The sequence below is a fragment of the Mustela erminea genome, chromosome 1 (genome assembly GCF_009829155.1).
Source record: "Mustela erminea isolate mMusErm1 chromosome 1, mMusErm1.Pri, whole genome shotgun sequence".
NCBI classification, from domain to species: Eukaryota; Metazoa; Chordata; class Mammalia; order Carnivora; family Mustelidae; genus Mustela; species Mustela erminea.
In genome coordinates this window covers 6,432,337-6,450,249 of record NC_045614.1, presented here as the reverse complement: position 1 = coordinate 6,450,249, position 17,913 = coordinate 6,432,337, and the positions used below count along the sequence as shown (strand labels likewise).

At 51.5% G+C, this 17,913-nt stretch overlaps 1 protein-coding gene across 3 annotated transcripts in view; it reads left to right on the top strand.

Moving 5' to 3' along the window:
* Positions 1-10,249: 10,249 nt before the first annotated feature.
* The window catches only part of LOC116571716 (mucin-16-like), a 60,395-nt gene continuing 52,731 nt past the window's right edge, over positions 10,250-17,913 (top strand). The window contains exon 1 of one of the 3 annotated variants that reach the window (XM_032310048.1): positions 10,250-10,551. In XM_032310048.1, the coding sequence (XP_032165939.1) occupies positions 10,272-10,551 (280 nt within the window). In that variant the 5' untranslated portion in view covers positions 10,250-10,271. The remainder of the gene's footprint in view (positions 10,552-17,913) is intronic. The other 2 variants (XM_032309970.1, XM_032309959.1) reach the window with 2 other exon arrangements.

The following is a 17,913-nucleotide window of genomic DNA, read 5'->3' as shown; positions in this document are numbered from 1 at the left end:
GGCTATTATAAATAAAACTCCTATGAATATAGGGGTATGTGTATCCCTTTGAATTAGTGTTTTGGTATTATTTGGGTAAATACCCAGTAGTGTGATTGCTGGACCATAGGGTAGTTCTGTTGCCAACTTTTGAGGAACCTCCGTATGGCTGCACCAGCTTGAGTTCTCACCAACAGTACGTGAGGATTCCTTTCTTTGCCACATCCTTGCCAACACCTGTTGTTGCTTGTGTTTTTGATTTTAGCCATTCTGTCAGGTGAGGTGATACCTCGTTGTAGTTTTGATTTCTATTTCCCTGACGATGAGTGATATATAGCGTCTTTTCACGTACCCGGATGTCTTCTTTGGAGAAACGTCTGTTTATGTCTTTTGCCCATTTTTAAAATCCAGCTATTTGTGGTTTGGGGGTTGCTGAGTTGTATATGTTCTTTTATAAAAAAAAGATTTTATTTATCTATTTGAGAGAGAGAAAGCAAGAACAGGTGAAGGAACAAGGAAAGGGACAAGCAGACTCCCTGCTGAGCAGGGAGCCTGCTGCGGGACTCGATCCCAAGTCCCTGGGATCATAACCTGAGCCGAAGTTAGACACTTAACCAACTGAGCCACCCAGGTGCCCTGTATATGGTCTTTATATATTTTGGATACTAACCTTTATCTGATAAGTCATTTGCCGGTATCTTCTCCCATTCCATAGGTTGCCTTTTAGTTTTGTTGACTGTTTCCCTTGCTGTGCAGAAGCTTTTTATCTTGATATCGTCCTAATAGTTTATTTTTGCTTTTGTGTCCCTTGCTTCAGGAAACCTACCTAGAATCAGGTATAATTTGCTAAGTTTGGACAAAGGGGTACCTCAGTGTCCCCCAAACTCCTATCAAGATCATCAGCATCATCTTAGAAAGATGTAGAATGTTACCTCCCCTTTTTTTCTCTTATTCAGAGGTATAATTTATGCCCAGTAAAGCCCACAAATCTTAAACATATAAAGCAATGAATTTTTATGAGAACTATAAGCATTTAACCACTAGGCGATACTTGGAGTCACTTCTCTTCTTGATAACTCGATTTCATTTTGGGGCCAGATTCTTCGGTATTGATATAAATCTGTGGTTCTCAGTTTGGAGGGATTTTGTCCCCGAGGAGCATTGGCCATATATTTTGGTTTTTCCCACTGTGGGTGGGGGGAGAGAGTTGCTACTGACCTGTGTGGGTGGAGGTCAGGGATGCTGCTAAGAACCGTGCACTGCATCGGACGGCCTGCCCAGGGCTAAGGATTATCCATTCCCAAATGTCAGCAATGCCCATGTACATAAGTCCTAATAACAATAGACCTCCAACCCATCTGTCAACGGGCCAGGAGCTCCCAGATGTGTTTGGATTTCAGACAGAGTCAGCTTAGTGCCATCAGGGGCCCTCACGCCATGTGCCAAGAACTACCCACTGAGGACAGAAGGAGGGTGAAGCACCAAAGGGCATAGAAAACCCTGGGGAGGGGCACCTGGGTGGCTCAGTCGTTCAAGTGTCTGCCTTTGGCTCATGAACTCGGGGTCCTGGGATTGAATCTCACATCAGACTCCCTGCTTGTCGGGGAGCCTGCTTCTCCCTCTGCCTGCAGCTCCCCCTGCTCGTGCTCTCTCTTCCTCTCTCTGACCAATAAATAGAATCCTTTAAAAAAAAGAAAAGAAAAAACACAGGGGAGGTGCAGTGGGTAGGTAGAAAATGATTTCTTTTTTTAGCCACATCTCTCATTTACCTATTTATCCCCAGTGCTTGGTGCCTGGTGAGTGATCAAAAAAAAAAAAAAGAAAAGAAAAAAAGAATGAATGAATGAATCAGTCAGCAAAAAACCATTTTTTTCTCTTTTGTTTGCATACCTCCTGCATGTGTCAGGTACACGAAGTGGTATTCGCGAAGCTAGGAGCCGTGAGAGATGGGAGCACAGATAGGAGATGGCGTGGTCAGGCCGTCTCTTGGAGGAAGTTCAGCGTGCTCTGGAAACTGGGAGGGGAGGGAGCATTCCGTCTGTGGGAGGCCATGGGGAGCTTTGTGGATCACTGGGCATGTCAGCAAAGCCTCCGAAGGAATGTGTCAGGTGCAGAGCAGTAGGGCCGTCCCGGCCGAGGGAAGGCTTGCCAGGGGGAAGCCATATCAAATGCAGGGGAGAAGGATGGGTTTGGGGCAAGGCTGAAGCACCGGGTTACGGGGGGAGATTGTGGTTGGGTGAATGGGGGGCAGGTCCTGGAGCAAGCTGGGCCTGAAGGCCAGGCTGCAGAGTTTGGACTTGATCCTGAGGGCGATGAGAAGGTCTCGAAGAATTTCGGGCAGAGGCAGGGCATGGCCGGTTTGCATTTTTGAAAGGTCAGTCTGTGGCTGGGTGGAGGGCGACTCAAGAGAAGGGAGCTGGGGCAGAAGATGAGTAAAAAGACTGTTTCGAAAAGCCGGAGAAGATGAAAGGGCTTGCGCTAAGGTGGGGTGGCTGACAGAGAGTCAGGAATTAGATAAAAGATTTCCCGGTGGGAAAGGAGGGTCCTGGGCAGTGTTTCACAGACAGCGCCCCCAGAAGGCTGCTTCCAAGGCTGCGGTGTCTTCACACAGCGAAACTAAACAGAACGGGATTCCCTTCTCTGACCCCGTGGGGAAATCTTAGCACTTTAGTTACTTTTTTAAATTCGACCAGTGTTTGTGTGCCATTCATGGAGATACAGCCATGACGAAGGCAGACCCAGCCCCTTCCCACCAGGGGAGACGGAGGCAAGTGAACACATGGGTGATAAAGGAGAGACTCAGAGAATTGGCAGGTGCCAGGGAGCAAAGAAAGAGATGGTAAGGCGGCAAGTGAGGGAGAAGACGGGACAGTTTGGAGGTCGTGAGGGCAGACTTCTCTGAGGTAGTAACATCCGAGTGGAGACTGGAGGGATGCGGAGGAGCCAGCTGCGTAGAGATCCAGGCAGAAGGAAGAGCATGTGCAAAGGGCCTGTGGTAGGCAAAGCCTTCACGTGTGCAAGTTCCATCACAGAGGCCAGGGAGGTAGAGCAGAGCAGAGAGAGAAGACCCAGAGGTGGCTGAAGGCAGACCTGAGGGTGTGAAGGTCATGGTGGGGAATTCAGATTTTAGTCTGATTGCAGTGGGAGGGCATTGGAGGGCTTTGATCAGGTGAGCTGGAGGGAAAGATCTGGAGAGAGTCAGAAGGCAAGCAAGGAGCCCGGTGAGCAGGGTGCTGTCACTGTCCAGGTGAAAAAAATATTACCCAGACAGGCCTCAGTTTAGCACCACACCCTGCCAACTGTAGTTATAAAATTTTGAGCTCGTTTTTGAAAACTTTCTGTTGAGGTATGGTCTCCACCCCGTAAAGTCCACAAAAGGCCCTTCTTGTAAGAGTGTGACTCAGTGGATTTTTACATAACATGTAAAATCCGTAACATGGATTTTTACAGAACATGGCTTTTCTCTAGGAAAAGGTGGAGAACATGCCTTTCCTCTAGAACATGGCGCCTCAGCCTCCACAGTGTTGACATTGGGCAAGGCAATTTTTCGTTGTGAGGGGCTGTCTTATGCATTCGAGGACATTGACCTTGACCCTAGCCACTGTCCTCTAGAAACCAGTAGCACCCAGACCTCTCTGCCTTTTTTTTTTTTTTTCTGGAAGTTTTTACCTTTGACCGTCTTCTCCCATCTCCCCCACCCCTACGCTTCATCTCCAGCAGCCCGAAGTCTGTTTTCCGTATTAGCGAGTCTGGTTTCTTTACATCCCACGTGTACGTGGGATGTTTTCCTCTCTGTCTGGCTTACTGCGCGTAGCACAATGCCTTCACGTTTCATCCACGTTGTTGCCAAAGCCAGGATTTCCTAAGTCAGTCAGAGAAAGGCAATTATCATATGCTCTCTCTGATATGAGGAATTTGAGAGGCAGGGCTGGGGGCCGTGGGGGGAGGGAGGGGAAAATAAAACAAGACGGGATCGGGAGGGAGACAAACCATAAGAGACTCTTAATCTCAGGAAACAAACTGACAGTTGCTGGGGGGAGGCGGGGGGGGGGGATAGTGTGACGGGGGTATGGACACTGCGGAGGGTTATGTGCTAGGGTGAGCTCTGTGAATTGTGTAAGACGGCCGATTCACAGACCTGTACCCCTGGGGCAAAGGATGCATCATATGTTAATTAAAAAAAAAAAAAAAAGGCAGGATTTCCTTCTTTTTCACAGCAGAATGCTGCTCCATTGTTTATCTATACCACGTTTTCTTTTTCCATTCATCTAACCAGGGGCACTTAGGTTCTTTCCAGGTCTTGGTGACCGTAAATGATGTCGCAGTGAGCATGGGACTGTGGACGTCTCCGTGAGATCCTGTTTTCATTTCCTTTGAATGTGTACCCAGAAGGGGGATTGATTGCCGGACCAATGACAGCTCTAGTTTAAATGCTTTGAGGAACTGCCATACTGTTCTTTCTTGAAATGTTTAATCCCGGCACGCAGCATGCCGGCTGGTGACGCAGCACTCCGCACATCTCCCTGTGCTTATCACCAGTGCTCTCCCTCGTCCCCGACCCGCGGTTTTCCCCAACCCTTTCCCCCTCCCCCGCCCTACCTAGCTGTTCATTCTCTACAGTTAAGACTCTGCTTTTTTTTTTTTTTGGTAAGATTTTATTTATTTATTTATTTGACACAGAGAGAGAGAGAGAGATCATAAGCAGGCAGAGAGGCAGGCAGAGAGGGAGAGGGGGAAGCAGGCTCCCCACTGAGCAGAGACCCCGATGTGGGGCTCGATCCCAGGACCCTGAGATCATGACCCGAGCCGAAGGCAAAGGCTCAACCCACTGAGCCACCCAGGTGCCCCAAGACTCTGCTTCTTGATTCATCTCTTTCTCTCCTTTCTCCCCTTTGTTTGTTTTGTTTCTTAAATTCCACAGAGGAGTGAGATCATAGGGTACCTGTCTTTCTCTGACTAACTTCTCTCACTTCGTATTATACTCTCTAGATTCAACTGTATCATTACAAATGGCAAGATTTCATTCTTTTTGATGGCTGAGTATTATCCCTGTGTATGAGTGTGTGTCTGTGTGAGTGTGTGTACCCCATCTTCTTTATCTGTTCACAGGTCGATGGACTGGGGTGCTGCCATCTCTTGGCTCTTGTAAGTAATGCCGCAGTGAACAGAAGGGTACAAATTATCCCTTTGAATCAGGGGTGCAAATTACCCCACTCTCCATTGCGGCTGCCCCAAGGCACATTCCTGCCAACACCGCACCAGTTTTTCCTACATCCTCACCAACAGTTGTTATCTCCTGTCTTTGTGGTAATGGCCATCCCAGCAGGCGTGAAGCAGTATCTCATGGTGGTTTTGATTTGCATTTCCCTGACAGTGAGTGACCTTGAACACACTGTCGTGTGTCTATCAGCCATTTGGATGTCCTCTGTGAGAATACTTCCGGTTTGATAGCCAAAGGTCTCCAGACATTGTCAAATGTCCCCTGGGTGGGAGGCATAACAGCCCCCCACGGAGAACCCCTGTTCTAGAAATTTCCCTCATCTCTTCTCCAGACATGATTCCCATCGCCAGAGCATCATTCTGATTTCCATGCCTATCCGTCCATGAGTCCTGCATATTCAGGAACCTGTTGTGAATGGAAATATACAGCGCCTCCCCCTGCGTGGTCCCTGTAACTCAGTTCCTCCTCTGTGCAATGGGTTGACAACTGCCGCACCTCACAGAGATACCATGAGAACCCAGTGAACCCATCTGGTCGTGAAGGGTGGGACTCAGAGAAAACATTGCATAAATGCTGTGGTTTCCTGTTAACACTCTTAGCCCCTGGCACCCTTCGACCCGGTTCCCTGATGCCTGGCATACGGTGGGGTGGGGGTGGGGGGTCAGTAAACATTATCATGGTTGTTGTCACAGCCTTCAGAGTGGACAAGCTGGCATTCTCCTACACGGAAACTCCCTTCTCAGGCATCACCCACTGGTTCCTTCTTGAACTTTCTCTACCTCCACCTTTTTTTTTTTTTATTAAATTGATTTATTTATTTTCAGAAAAACAGTATTCATTATTTTTTCACCACACCCAGTGCTCCATGCAATCCGTGTCCTCCATAATACCCACCACCTGGTACCCCAACCTCCCACACCCCCGCCCCTTCAAACTCCTCAGATTGTTTTTCAGAGTCCATAGTCTCTCGTGGTTCACCTCCCCTTCCAATTTCCCCCAACTCCCTTCTCCTCTCTAACTCCCCATGTCCTCCATGCTATTTGTTATGCTCCACAAATAAGTGAAACCATACGATAATTGACTCTCTCTGCTTGACTGATTTCACTCAGCATAATCTCTTCCAGTCCCGTCCACGTTGCTACAAAAGTTGGGTATTCATCCTTTCTGATGGAGGCATCATACTCCATAGTGTATATGGACCACATCTTCCTTATCCATTCGTCCGTTGAAGGGCATCTTGGTTCTTTCCATAGTTCGGCAACCGTGGCCATTGCTGCTATAAACATTGGGGTGCAGATGGCCCTTCTTTTCACGACATCTGTATCTTTGGGGTAAATACCCAGGACCTCCACCTTTTTTATAACGTTTATGTGTGGGGCGGTGGCGGGGTAGGGGGATGGTTGGTTCTTTCTTGTACTGGAAACCCACTCCCCCTGCTGGTGCCATGATGACACTATGGGGTTTCTTCTCCTACTTCTCTGAGCGTGACCCTTCCACCTCTGCCTTTAGATCCCTTCCCTCTCTCTGCCCCATTGGTCTGGACCAGGAGCCAGAGGCTGTTTTACTTGGGCTCTGATCCCATGGTTCTTACCACACACCCACAGAAGGACAGGCAGACCTGGAGGTCTGGAGGCCTGAGCCGTCATCCCTAATTCTCAGGAGGTCCCACTGACGGACGTACCTTAAACACCCTCACCACAGGGAGGGGGACCTCATATCCCACCCCATCCCTGTCATTAGCACAGGAACCACCAAGATGGGACTGGGGGGGGTGGGGAGAAGGGGAGAGGCAGAACAAAGAGAAGTGAAGGTATTTATAGTTAAGATGATTACGGTTCCACAATTAAACAATACTAATATAATCATCCTAAGCAATTAAGACTGTTTGTCGTGGGGGATGGTCAGATCCCAAATGGCATCATCCAATAGAAAGGGACCTCAAGTCACCTATGTAATTTTAGGCTTCCCAGTAGTCGGGTTAAGAGAGTAAAGAGACATCAGGTGCAAGTAATTTCCATCAGATATTTTATTTATCCCAACATATCCAAATACGTATCATTTTAGTAAGTAACCCGTGTGAAATCGACCAAGGAGACGGCTTACATTCTTTTCCCCACACTCTGTCTCCGGAATCCAGAGTGCGTTTCCAACAACAGTACTTCTCATTTCAGACGCTGGTTTTTTTCCCCTGAACTACTTGATCTGCGTTGACGTTTTGTAAAATCCCGGTCGCAAGAGGACATGCACGTGCCCGAGCTGTTACAAGCCCGCTGGCAGAATTTCCACGGAAACTGAGATGAAACGGAATTAGAAATTCAGGTCCTCAGTTGCACCAGCCACCTCTTGAGTGCCCCCAGAGCCACATGTGGTTCTCTGCGGGAGGCCCGATCGGGTGGTACAGCCACGGGACCCGAACATTATCACAGAAGGTTCTGCTAGATGACAGTCTGGCTTCCCACCAGGGTTTCAGACCAGGGCACTGCTGACACTTGGGGCCGGGTAACTCCCTGTTGAGGGGGCCGTCCTGAGCACTGTAGGGTGTCCACCAACATCCCTGCCCTCTGCCCGCTTGACACCAGTAGCCCCCTTTCCTCTCGTGACGACCAACAAGGACCCCCAACATTGTCTGCTGTCCTCTGGAGGAAGAAACCAGCCGTGGGTGAGAAGCACTGTTCTAGATCAAAGCTGAGTTCAAACCCTAGCTCAGCTCTGTGGGAGCTGAGGGACTTTGGGCAAATCCTGAAGGCTTGGTGTTCTCATGGCGCCATGGAACAGCTAACAGCGGTCCCCTTACAGAACGGCGGCGAGGGTGAGACCTGGCTTCAGCGTCCTGGTGAAGCCATGCCCTCTTCCAGTCACTGGTGTCCAGTCATACTGCGTGTCCAGTAAACAGTAAACAGTAGCTGTGATCATGCAGTGTGAACCTGAACTCGTTAGCCCCCGTGTGCCCCCTGGAGAGCAGGGCAGCTCCTGGACCTTGATGAAGCTCATGGGTGCTTATTGTCACATTCTAGAGCAAGAGAGTTTGAATCGCTTTTTGAAAAACATTTTATTTATTTGCCAGAGAGAGAGGGAGAGCATGCGCGCGCGCAAGCAGAGGGAGAAGCAGGCTCCCCGCTGAGCAGGGAGCCCAGTGCAGGGCTCCATCCCAGGACCCTGGGATCCTGACCTGAGCCGAAGGCAGACACTTAAGAGACTGAGGCACTCAGGCACCCCCAAAATTTGAATTGCTTAAAGGAGAAGGGCTTGGGGAATCCAGGGGTCTGGGAAGTGGTCCCAGCTGTGTCATGGATCTGATGCTTTGGGGAGTGCTGTTCCCCCCTCTATGAGGTGGGGGGAGCGCACACAGTGATCAGCCTCCAACAGGACCCACCTGCTTGGCCTTTGTTTCTCCAGGATAGTTTTCTTAAAGAAGGGAGGGTGTGCCTTAGCATAGAGAACCCTGAGCGGGGGTCAGGACAAAGGCCATACGTCAATTCCCCCTTCCTGCCGCCTCCGGTCTTTGCTAACCCCAGTGTCTTTTCTGCCAACCACTCCCTTCCCCTCTCGGGACCTTGCCTGGCCCAGCTGATCTGCCTATCCTTCAGTGTTAGTGTACGTGGCCCTTCCTTCAGGAAGACTTCCCTGATTGCCTGCCCCCTCCCGGTCTGAGGGTCTGAGACAGGTCTTCCCGTCAACCTCGACCCTCCTGTCCGCTGCTTCAGCCCGATCACCTGTGTCCGTTTGTTGTCCACCTCGGCCAGGTGCGTGCCCAGAGCAGAGCTGGGGCTCGGGGCTCATCTGTCCTAGGAGTGTGAATAGGAGCAGGGTGAGGCAACAGGAGAGTAGCTTAGCAGGAAGTTACACCGAGCGTGGGAGGACCTGGGGGTTTCTGACTAGTTTGCCTTGACCCCAGGATCATAGAGCTTGGCTCTGGGTATACGACGCAGGAGAGGAGCGCCTGGGTGGCTCAGTCGGTTAAGTGTCTGCCTTTGGCTCAGGTCAGGATCTCCAGGTCCTGGGATCAAGCCCCATGTAGGCTCCCAGCTCAATGGGGAGTCTGCTTCTCCCCCTCCCCCTGCCTCTCCCCCTGCTTATGCTCTCAAATGAATAAATAAAAATCTCAAAAAAAAAAAAAAAAAAGAGAGAGAGAAAGAGATGCAGGAGAGGTGTGAGGCCATGTAGGGTGTCCACTACCCCCCACAGCTTCACACCGGCCACCTGCCCGTGCCTTCCCCTGGAGGTGAGGATAAACCCCACCTGTCAGGCCGTTAGAGGCTTGAGGAGTGGGGCCGGGGGGGGGGGGGTCTCCGCAGGGCAAGACAAAGGAGGAGGGCAAGACAAAGGAGGAGTACGGGGGTGGGGGGTGGTCACTGAGGAGCACAGCCCCTAAGGAGCATTGCTCTGGTCGTCTGCACCGGGCAGGTGGTGCGGGGACGCACTTTTCGGTTTGTACAGCCTGAGCCCCGGGGTGGGTAGAGGCCTGCAGAGACTACAGAGTTTTCAAGGAGGAGGCAGGATCCCCAGTCCCCTTGCTGGAGCCCTTGCCAGTCCCTGATGCTCCTCCTGGCCCCGGGCAGGGACAGCGGAAGGGCTCTGCTTGGGCATGAGCGACTGCAGACCCCAGGAGGGCCATGTGGGGCAGAGGCGGGAGGGGGCAGGGGTAGGGGCGTTGAGGGATGGGGTGGAAAGGTACAAGAGGCCCAGCCCTCCGCTCTCCTGGCAGCAGGCCGTTCCCGCGTGGGAATGCAGTCTCCTGTCCACTCCCGCACATTCCAAAGCGCCCCGAGCCAGATGTGCCTCCTCCCCCCCCCCCCCAGGGAGGGTCCGCCCGGCTCCAGTCTGGTCGTGCCAGCCCCCTGAGCAGGAAGGTGTCTGGTACCCGTCAGGGCCTTCAGAGAACGGGATGGGTCCCTGCCCTGGGTCCTGTCCTCTCTTCAGCCCTGAGGGACCCACGGGGGGGGTGGCGGGGGTGGGGGTGGGGGGGAGCCGTTTGGGAGCAGCCCCAGGAGCCAGGACGGGCTGGTGGGTGGCTGTCCCCTCCTGCCCCCGCCCCGAGGGTGTCAGTCTGCAGGTGTTAGTCACTGGCTACATGGGCACTGAGAAATGCCAGCTGACCTTTGCAGGCCGAGAACCACCGCTCCCCCTGGGCGGGCCCTGCCTCTCCAGGGAAGCTCAGCAAGGCGTGTCCTCACCACCCTCCCTGGTGCCGGCAGCCGGGCTGGGTTCAGTCACTGGGACTCCTTCAGGGGGTGAGGAGCGCAGGTCGGGAGGCAGGAGCATGGGCTGGGAGGGCCCCGGGCACCCGGGCCACACGCGCGGGCACCTGCTGCCTCTGGCTGTGAGCTTCCTCCTCCTCGTCTGTGGGCCAGGTAAGCAGGGTGGGCTGGGGCCCGGATAGGACAGGAGACTGGCACGAGGGACAGGTGCCTCCGGCTTCCCCCACCCCCACGGCCACCGGGGAGGTCTTCTGCTTTCTGGCGAAATCCGTGGTCACAACTGGCCAGATGAGGCAGGGGCTCCTCCCCTCCACCCCCCACCCCCCCGCCAGACCAAGTCACAAAACCACCGCGTCCAGGATTGCCATGGACACGGCCCGGCATTTGTTCCTTCCAGTGCCTGCCTTCTCCTCCCCCCACAGGGCTGCTTCCCCTTGATGCCTTGGCTCCTGGTGCCTAGCACGCAGGTGGCAAATGAGCCCATCCCGGCGCCAGGCTTCCAGAAGCTCCAGGGTGCTCGCGGGCCAGGCATGCGGCCGCCCAGTCACGGTCACGAGGGTCGCGAGGCTGAGCAGGGGCACTGACAGCGGGGAGTCTGCCCCGGCGGCCGGCGGCATTGCTTGGCAGGGGTGTCTACGGGCTCGCTCAGTGGAAGAGAGGGAGCAACCGTCCTGGCCGGGAGCTCTGTGTGCACGCACGCTGGGAGGCAGCTTCTGCCAAGTGTGTTTGGGTTAGGTGGCTGTGATGTGAGCGTATTTGGGCTGCGCGATAGGGGAATGAGCAGGGCCAGGGGCAGAAAGCAAAAGGCAGGCTGTGCGGTTAAGGGGAGATGGGTTCTTAGATCCCTCAGGGAACTATGTGGGCCTGTTGGTCATTTGGGGGGGAGTTAGCGTGGGCCTTATCCCCTCGAGGAAGCCCACCGGCCTCAGGGAGAGGCAGGGGTCCAGCGTGGTGTGTTTGCCCACTGTGGGGAGAGACCAGGCCCTCTCTGTACAGAGGGAAGGTCCACAGTTCCCCACCTGTGGCCTCTGGGCTGCCCAGGCCTTTGGATTGCTTTACTCTAGCTGCTTCCTTGGGCAGAAGAGCCAAACCTCTTGGGCGTGCAAGACATGGGAGGGCCTGTAGAGAGGGGCGTCTGCCCTCTGCCAGGTACATAGGTACCTGCTCGTGTGCTTGTTCCAGGACAAAGGACTGTGCTTGATGTTTCTCTGGGAAACGGAGGCCACCAGGCCATGAAGGGCAGTCGAGAGGGGCTTCCCCACCCTGGAAGGTCTTGAGACCCTGGACAGTGGCTGCCTGGGAGCCGCCCCGCCAGGCTGCAGCTCCCAGAGCAGGTGGGGGCGGCTTCCCAGCCCCCCCAGCCCTGAGTCACAGAGGCCCCGTTCTCTGGCCCCGGTCTCCGGCTCCGGGGAAGAGCTTTGTGGTTAGATGTCATTGTAAGACATCCACACAATGACCTGAATAGTGGGCGGGTTTGTACCCGGCAACCCCACCACCTCCAACCCGATAGGGCGTGTCCCCTTGAGCTATCCCCAAAAGCACGCAGCCACAAACAGAGGCTGCTTAACAGCTTTTGTCCCCCAGGCTCACTCCCAAATCTGATGCCAGGGAGCTGTTTGAGCTGTGTCCCCAGGAGTGCTGGTCACCTGGACTGTGGGTTGACACCCCTCCCCATGGTCCCATCATTTCCTGGGACACCTCTCAGGGCCAGGATTCCCCTGGAATTGATCCAGACACCCTCCAGGACTTGTGACTTAAAGGCTGGAAAAGATTCCCTTAATCCTTGGGCAGAGATGAGAAGAAATCTTAATCTAGCCCTGACAGGCTGTGTGTTCTTGGGCTGGACACTTAACCTCTCTGAGTTTCCATCTCCCCCAGGAATCATTTTTTTTTTTTTAATTCCAGAGCTGGAGGAAATCCATTCCTCACTCACCTCTCCCTCCGCCTTGGCCCCCATCCAACTTTTTCCACTTTCTGTATCCCATGCTGACACCCTCCTTGCCCCGGGGGCTGAGACTGTCCAGGATCCCGAAGGACCTTAGTAACCCTCATCTTGTACTGTGCACATCTTATGTGCTGGGGACTCCTCTCCTGGAAAAAAGGAAAGATTTGTTCGTGTTTCCCCTGAGCCTCAGAAACAGTCCCCTTTCTTCCCAGTTACTGGGTGACCTCCCCTCAAAAGGAAGGTAACAGGTCCAGGCAGGTGGGACCGTCCTGGGCTTCTACGAGTTCAGTTTGTCATTTGACGTTGCCAAGGCAGCTCCCAGGTGGACAGTTTGAGCAGGTGAGTGAGCTCTTCCCACCTTCTGGGAAAGTCAAGGCCAGACCCAGTGGCCTCTACGGACCCCCCGCCCCCGACTCTTGACGTAGACTCCTGGCTGCCCATCCATGTTCTATCTCCACATCTGCACGCTGTCCTGGAGGCAAATGGTGGCGATGGGTCTCAGCCTGGCCCTCGCCTTCAGCCCTGGCACGCGCACAGGCCAGTTTCCTGTCACTCAGATGTCCCCTTGATGGGAACCGAGGCAGACAAGAAGAGGGAGTTGGAGGCCGGAGTCCTATCTGGGTTCTTCACACTGCCCTCCGCTCCTTGCCCCTGGGGGATGGGTCTTCCTCATCCCGGAGTCTAAGTCGTTCCCTATATTTGGATGACAAAGATGTAACACACCAGAGTGGCTAACAGTACTGACACTGGTGCTTGGCCAGAGAGCCTGAGTTCAAATCCACCTCTGCCACTTCCTGGACAAGCGACATAACCTCTTTAAGCCTCCAGAGTCTTATCTACATAATATAAGAACAAATGTGTGATTGAGTAGTTGCAAAAATCTAGATTAAATTAGGAGATGTCTCCAAAATAGTGGTTCTCAACTGGGTGTGATTTTTGCCCTCTGGAGGACAATGGCGGTGTCCGGAGAGATTCTTGGTTGTCACAACTGGGAGGGCAGGGGTTGCTGACATCTGGCAGGTAAAGCCCAGGGATACTGCCAGACATCCTGTCCTTGCTTCTCCCAGGGCATCGTTTTTGCAAGAAGACTGCTCAGTGCCTGCTGTCCTCTGTGCTGGGATTCTTGCCCTAGGGGCTGTGTCTTCTTGGGAATACTGGTCTTATCTCTGTCAGGGTCTCTGGGAACATTTAAACATTTACGCCAGTCTCTGGCCCCTGAGACATGCCACTGAGACCCCTCTGAACTCCATTCCCCAAAAGTGCATTCATCTCTTTAATTGCTTATGAGATGGTAACCTGATCTGCTCAGTCCTAAAGGTTCCTTGCATTCTAGAGCTAGCAAGCGTTCACGACCTTTATTCTGTTTTGAGGTTTCAGTCCTTACCTGTTGGAGGACAGAAAGCCAGTGTGTCACCTCGGCTTTGGACTCTGTACCAGAACCTTCTCAGAAAGAATTCTCTTTTCAGAGAAAGAGTGAGCTGATGTATGTCCCATGGCTCCTTGTATCTTCCATTGCCCCGTACAAAGACCATCCCGCCAAGCTCAATGGAGAGGGGGAGGAGGGGTAGCTGGTGACACTCAGGTAATGGAGAGAGCCGTCTGTACCTTGGGTATGAGAAAAAAATGATCTTTTTTTATATTACCTCTGCATTCGGTCGTCCTAGAATCCTACGATGCCAGGGAGCCATGGTTGGGTGCCTTTCTATGGGTCAAACACTGTTTGCATATATTAATTAATTCATTCCATAGTAAGAACTTCACAGGGTGTTGGAGAGTCAGCGGGGCAACGTATGCAAAGAGAGGGCCAGGCACAGAGATCTTGAATAATTTTTTTTTTAAGATTTTATTTATTTATTTATTTGACAGACAGAGATCACAAGTAGGCAGAGAGGCAGGCAGAGAGAGAGGAGGAAGCAGGCTCCCCGCCAAGCAGAGAGCCCGATGTGGGGCTCGATCCCAGGATCCTGGGATCATAACCTGAGCCAAAGGCAGAGGCTTTAACCCATTGAGCCACCCAGGTGCCCCTTGAATAGTTTTTTTATTTCATCATGATCATCTGTATCTCCATCATCTTCTGCCCCCTCTGATGGATGTGGCCACTTTCTGCATGACAGATTATCTGTAGAGGTATAAGGAAGCTGGAATCGTCATTAGCTCAGCACAAGATTTCTGTGAACGGCAGAGACTTAATGTATGAATGGACCAGGGAATTTTTACTCTCATCCCATCCCTACGATACATATGCTCGGGTTGCGCTTTCATGAGTTGAAGTCATTCGTGCAACAAATGAAGGCAAGTTACTGATGTGCAGGAGAGATGCAGATTCCAAAGGCAGTTTCTCTCCTTTAGAAGCTTCTGGTCTATTGCAGAGGCAGCTTCTACCCTTCAGAAGCTTCTGGTCTATTGCAGTATGTCACCACATAACTGAGATACAGTAGCAGTGAGGCTGAAGAGTTACACTTTGGTGCTGAGAGCAGACAAGAGGATCCTCCCATTCAGGAAGGGCTCCTTTTCCATTCTTGGATCCAGTTTCCACTGTGACACCAGGAGGGTGTCTGAGAATTCAGTTCAATTCCGACACTGTCTGGAGGTAGCATCAAGATTCCTTGGGTTGAAGGCTCCGTCTTACCAGACTGCCCCTTCCCCTGACACCAGATACCAGTTGTAAGCCTGGACTGTTAGCTGTGCTTCTGAACAACCTGCTACAAATGGGAGTTTCCAACAACCCCTCCAGCTCAGGATGCCAAGTGCAAGACTAGATAACTGACTATAAATTAGAGGGTCCCACAGCCCCTCCTTGGGGGGTGCTAGAACGGCTCACAGAATTCAGAATACTAGGTTACTGGTTTCTTTCTTTCTTTCTTTCTTTCTTTCTTTCCTTCCTTCCTTCCTTCCTTCCTTCTTTTGATTTTATTTATTTTGGAGAGATTGCACAAGTCGGGGGGGGGGCGGTGTTGGGATAGGATGGGAGAAACAGGGGAGACAGGGAGACAGCGAAAAGCAGACTCCCCTCTGAGCAGGGGGCCCCCCCGATGTGGGGCTTGATCTTAGAACCCTGAGATCATGACCTGAGGCGAACCAACTGAGCAATCCACATGCCCCAGGTTACTGGTTTCTTATGTAAGGATAGAACTCAGGAACAGCCAGATGGAGGAGATACAGAGGGCAAGGCATGGGGAGGGCTCAGACCTTGCATGCCCTCTGCAGGGGGCACACTCCCATCTCCACATGCTCCCAACCCAGAAGCTCTCCCAGCCTGTCCTTCTGGGTTTCTATAGAGGCTCCATGACACAGGAATGATGAAATCATCAGCCACTGGTAATTGAGCTCTACCTCTAACCCTCTCTCCCACCCCTTGGTATCCGTCCTCCCCACCCTCCTGTAAGCCCCCATCCTTAGGTGGTTTCCCCAAAGCCACCTCATTAACATAACAAAAGCCACCTTTCTAACTCTCTTCACTTAGGAAATTTCCAAGGGTTTTAGCAGTTCTTTGCCAGAAACCAGAATACCAAATATATGCATTTCTTATTATAAAGCATGTTATCACAACTTCAAAGAAGACCTTCTAGCAGAGGAGATAATTAAGCTGTGTATTTTTAAAATTTACATTACGGAGGGAAAAAAATGAGCAGTGACAGTTGATGTGGAAATGTTTAGAGCAAATGGTCAAGAAATTATTCTAGAGATGTCTTCGGTGCCAAAAGGTGATTTTTTTCAAGCACAGAGACAGGACTTGTGGGCAGAAGGAGCTGCCCAGGGGTGGTGGCGGTTGGCTGATTATATACTTTCAAGTTGGGAGGGGCTTAGGGATAGAGTCAGTCTCCAAGGTTTCCAGGACTTTGAGGAAGTCATTTACTAGACTAAGTAAAATCTTAGTCATGAGACCCTTCAGATGTCCATCAGTGGGCCCTATGCTTGAAAGGTGATTGCTAACGTATATCTTGGCAGGGGGTAGAGATAGAGGAAGTTCCCAAAGGGACTTTTATATGTTCGAGGAGACTTACAGGTCCTGGAGGTAGGGCTAATGTTAGGCTAAGACTGCCTTTTGCCCCTAGTCAGGTATTAACATGGAGGCAGCTGGGATCCTAGAAGGTCACTCGCCGGTTTCAAGGACTTGTCAAGGGGCTGTAAGTTGTAAAGAAAAACTTTTTTTAATGTTTACATTTGTGTCCATATTTAATGTTTACAGCTTGTCTCTTACAAAGTTAACGATAAAGATAATCGAACTCAGTCACCATTTAAAAATAAAGTAATATACTAATCAACAACAAAAAAAAGCAGACTAATGAAAACATTCCCTAAGACACTAAAATGATTTTTAAATGAACTAAGAAAAACCAAAAGTTGAATTACCGACATGTATCTTTCATAATACAGTGACCCTCCAGCAACCCTCAGTGTTTCCTAGAGTTAAGAGGCTGTTTCGCTTGCCTCTCTCTGTTTTCATCTTATTTTATTTTCCCTCCCCTTCCCCTATGTTCATCTGTTTTGTTTCTTAAATTCCACATATGAGTGAGATCATGTGGTATCTGTCCCGGTCTTTCTCTGATTGACTTCTAAGTTGTAAGGGAATTTATTGTTTTTCTTTTACTTCTGTGTCCCCACATCAATATTTATTTTCCTTCTCAGACTTTCCTGCAAATTCCAGTGGAAGGAATATGTGCATATTGTAGAACATGCAGGAAATTCAGTAAGGATAATGGAATAGACTAGCTTGAACCGAATCTTGAGTGATGAGTAGATATTAATCAGAGAGTGGTAAGGTTGGACAGAAGGGAGAGGGGAGTGCAGAATTAGGATTTGTTTGGCTGGGGAAGTGCAAGAATGTCTCTGTGATTACCGAAGGCGATGGGAAGGATGCTGTGGGTGGTACAGGTGGGGCCAATTTTCAGCCTTCTCGACCTTTGTCATTCACTATTCTCTGCAGGGCGGGCTGGCGTAAGCCTCTGGGGCTCGCGGCGGCATCCCCGGCCTCTGCCACTAGGTGGCAGCAGAGCACCATTTGTTGTAAAATCCCCAAAAGGTAGCACCTTTACCCAATCTTGGGGGGGGGGGGGCGGTGTCAGACCCGTTTGAGAGCCGGTGTAAGAGGGAGAAGCAAGATGGGTCATTAGGGACACAATACACTAATGGATGAGGTTTGAAGGAGGGAACTGATACAGTCAGGTTTTTATTTTAGGAAAATTCCTGTGGCTGCCCTATCCTTTCTCTTGTGCAGATTTGTTTCTTCTCAGTCGGAAAGGTTGCCCAGTTTCCCCCCAACTTCCCATGTACACAGCAGGTCTTCTAGATGTAGGTTTGTCCGGCAGAAGAAAAGAGATCCCAGTCGGGTCGCCCGTCAGAAAGAACTGCAGGAAGCCCACGGGCAGCCAGCAGCCTGCTCTCAGGAGACGAGTCTTAGACCTGCCCCTGGAAGGCAAACGCTAACCCGTCCTGCCCCCTTGGGTCCAGTGCTCCTACCCTATCCCCACAGGGGCCCACGACACTGAGTGCACACGGACACACACAGGCACCCGTTTGTGATATGAGGTTCCTGCTGGTGTGACCTCAGCAAACAAAAGTGCCCTGTC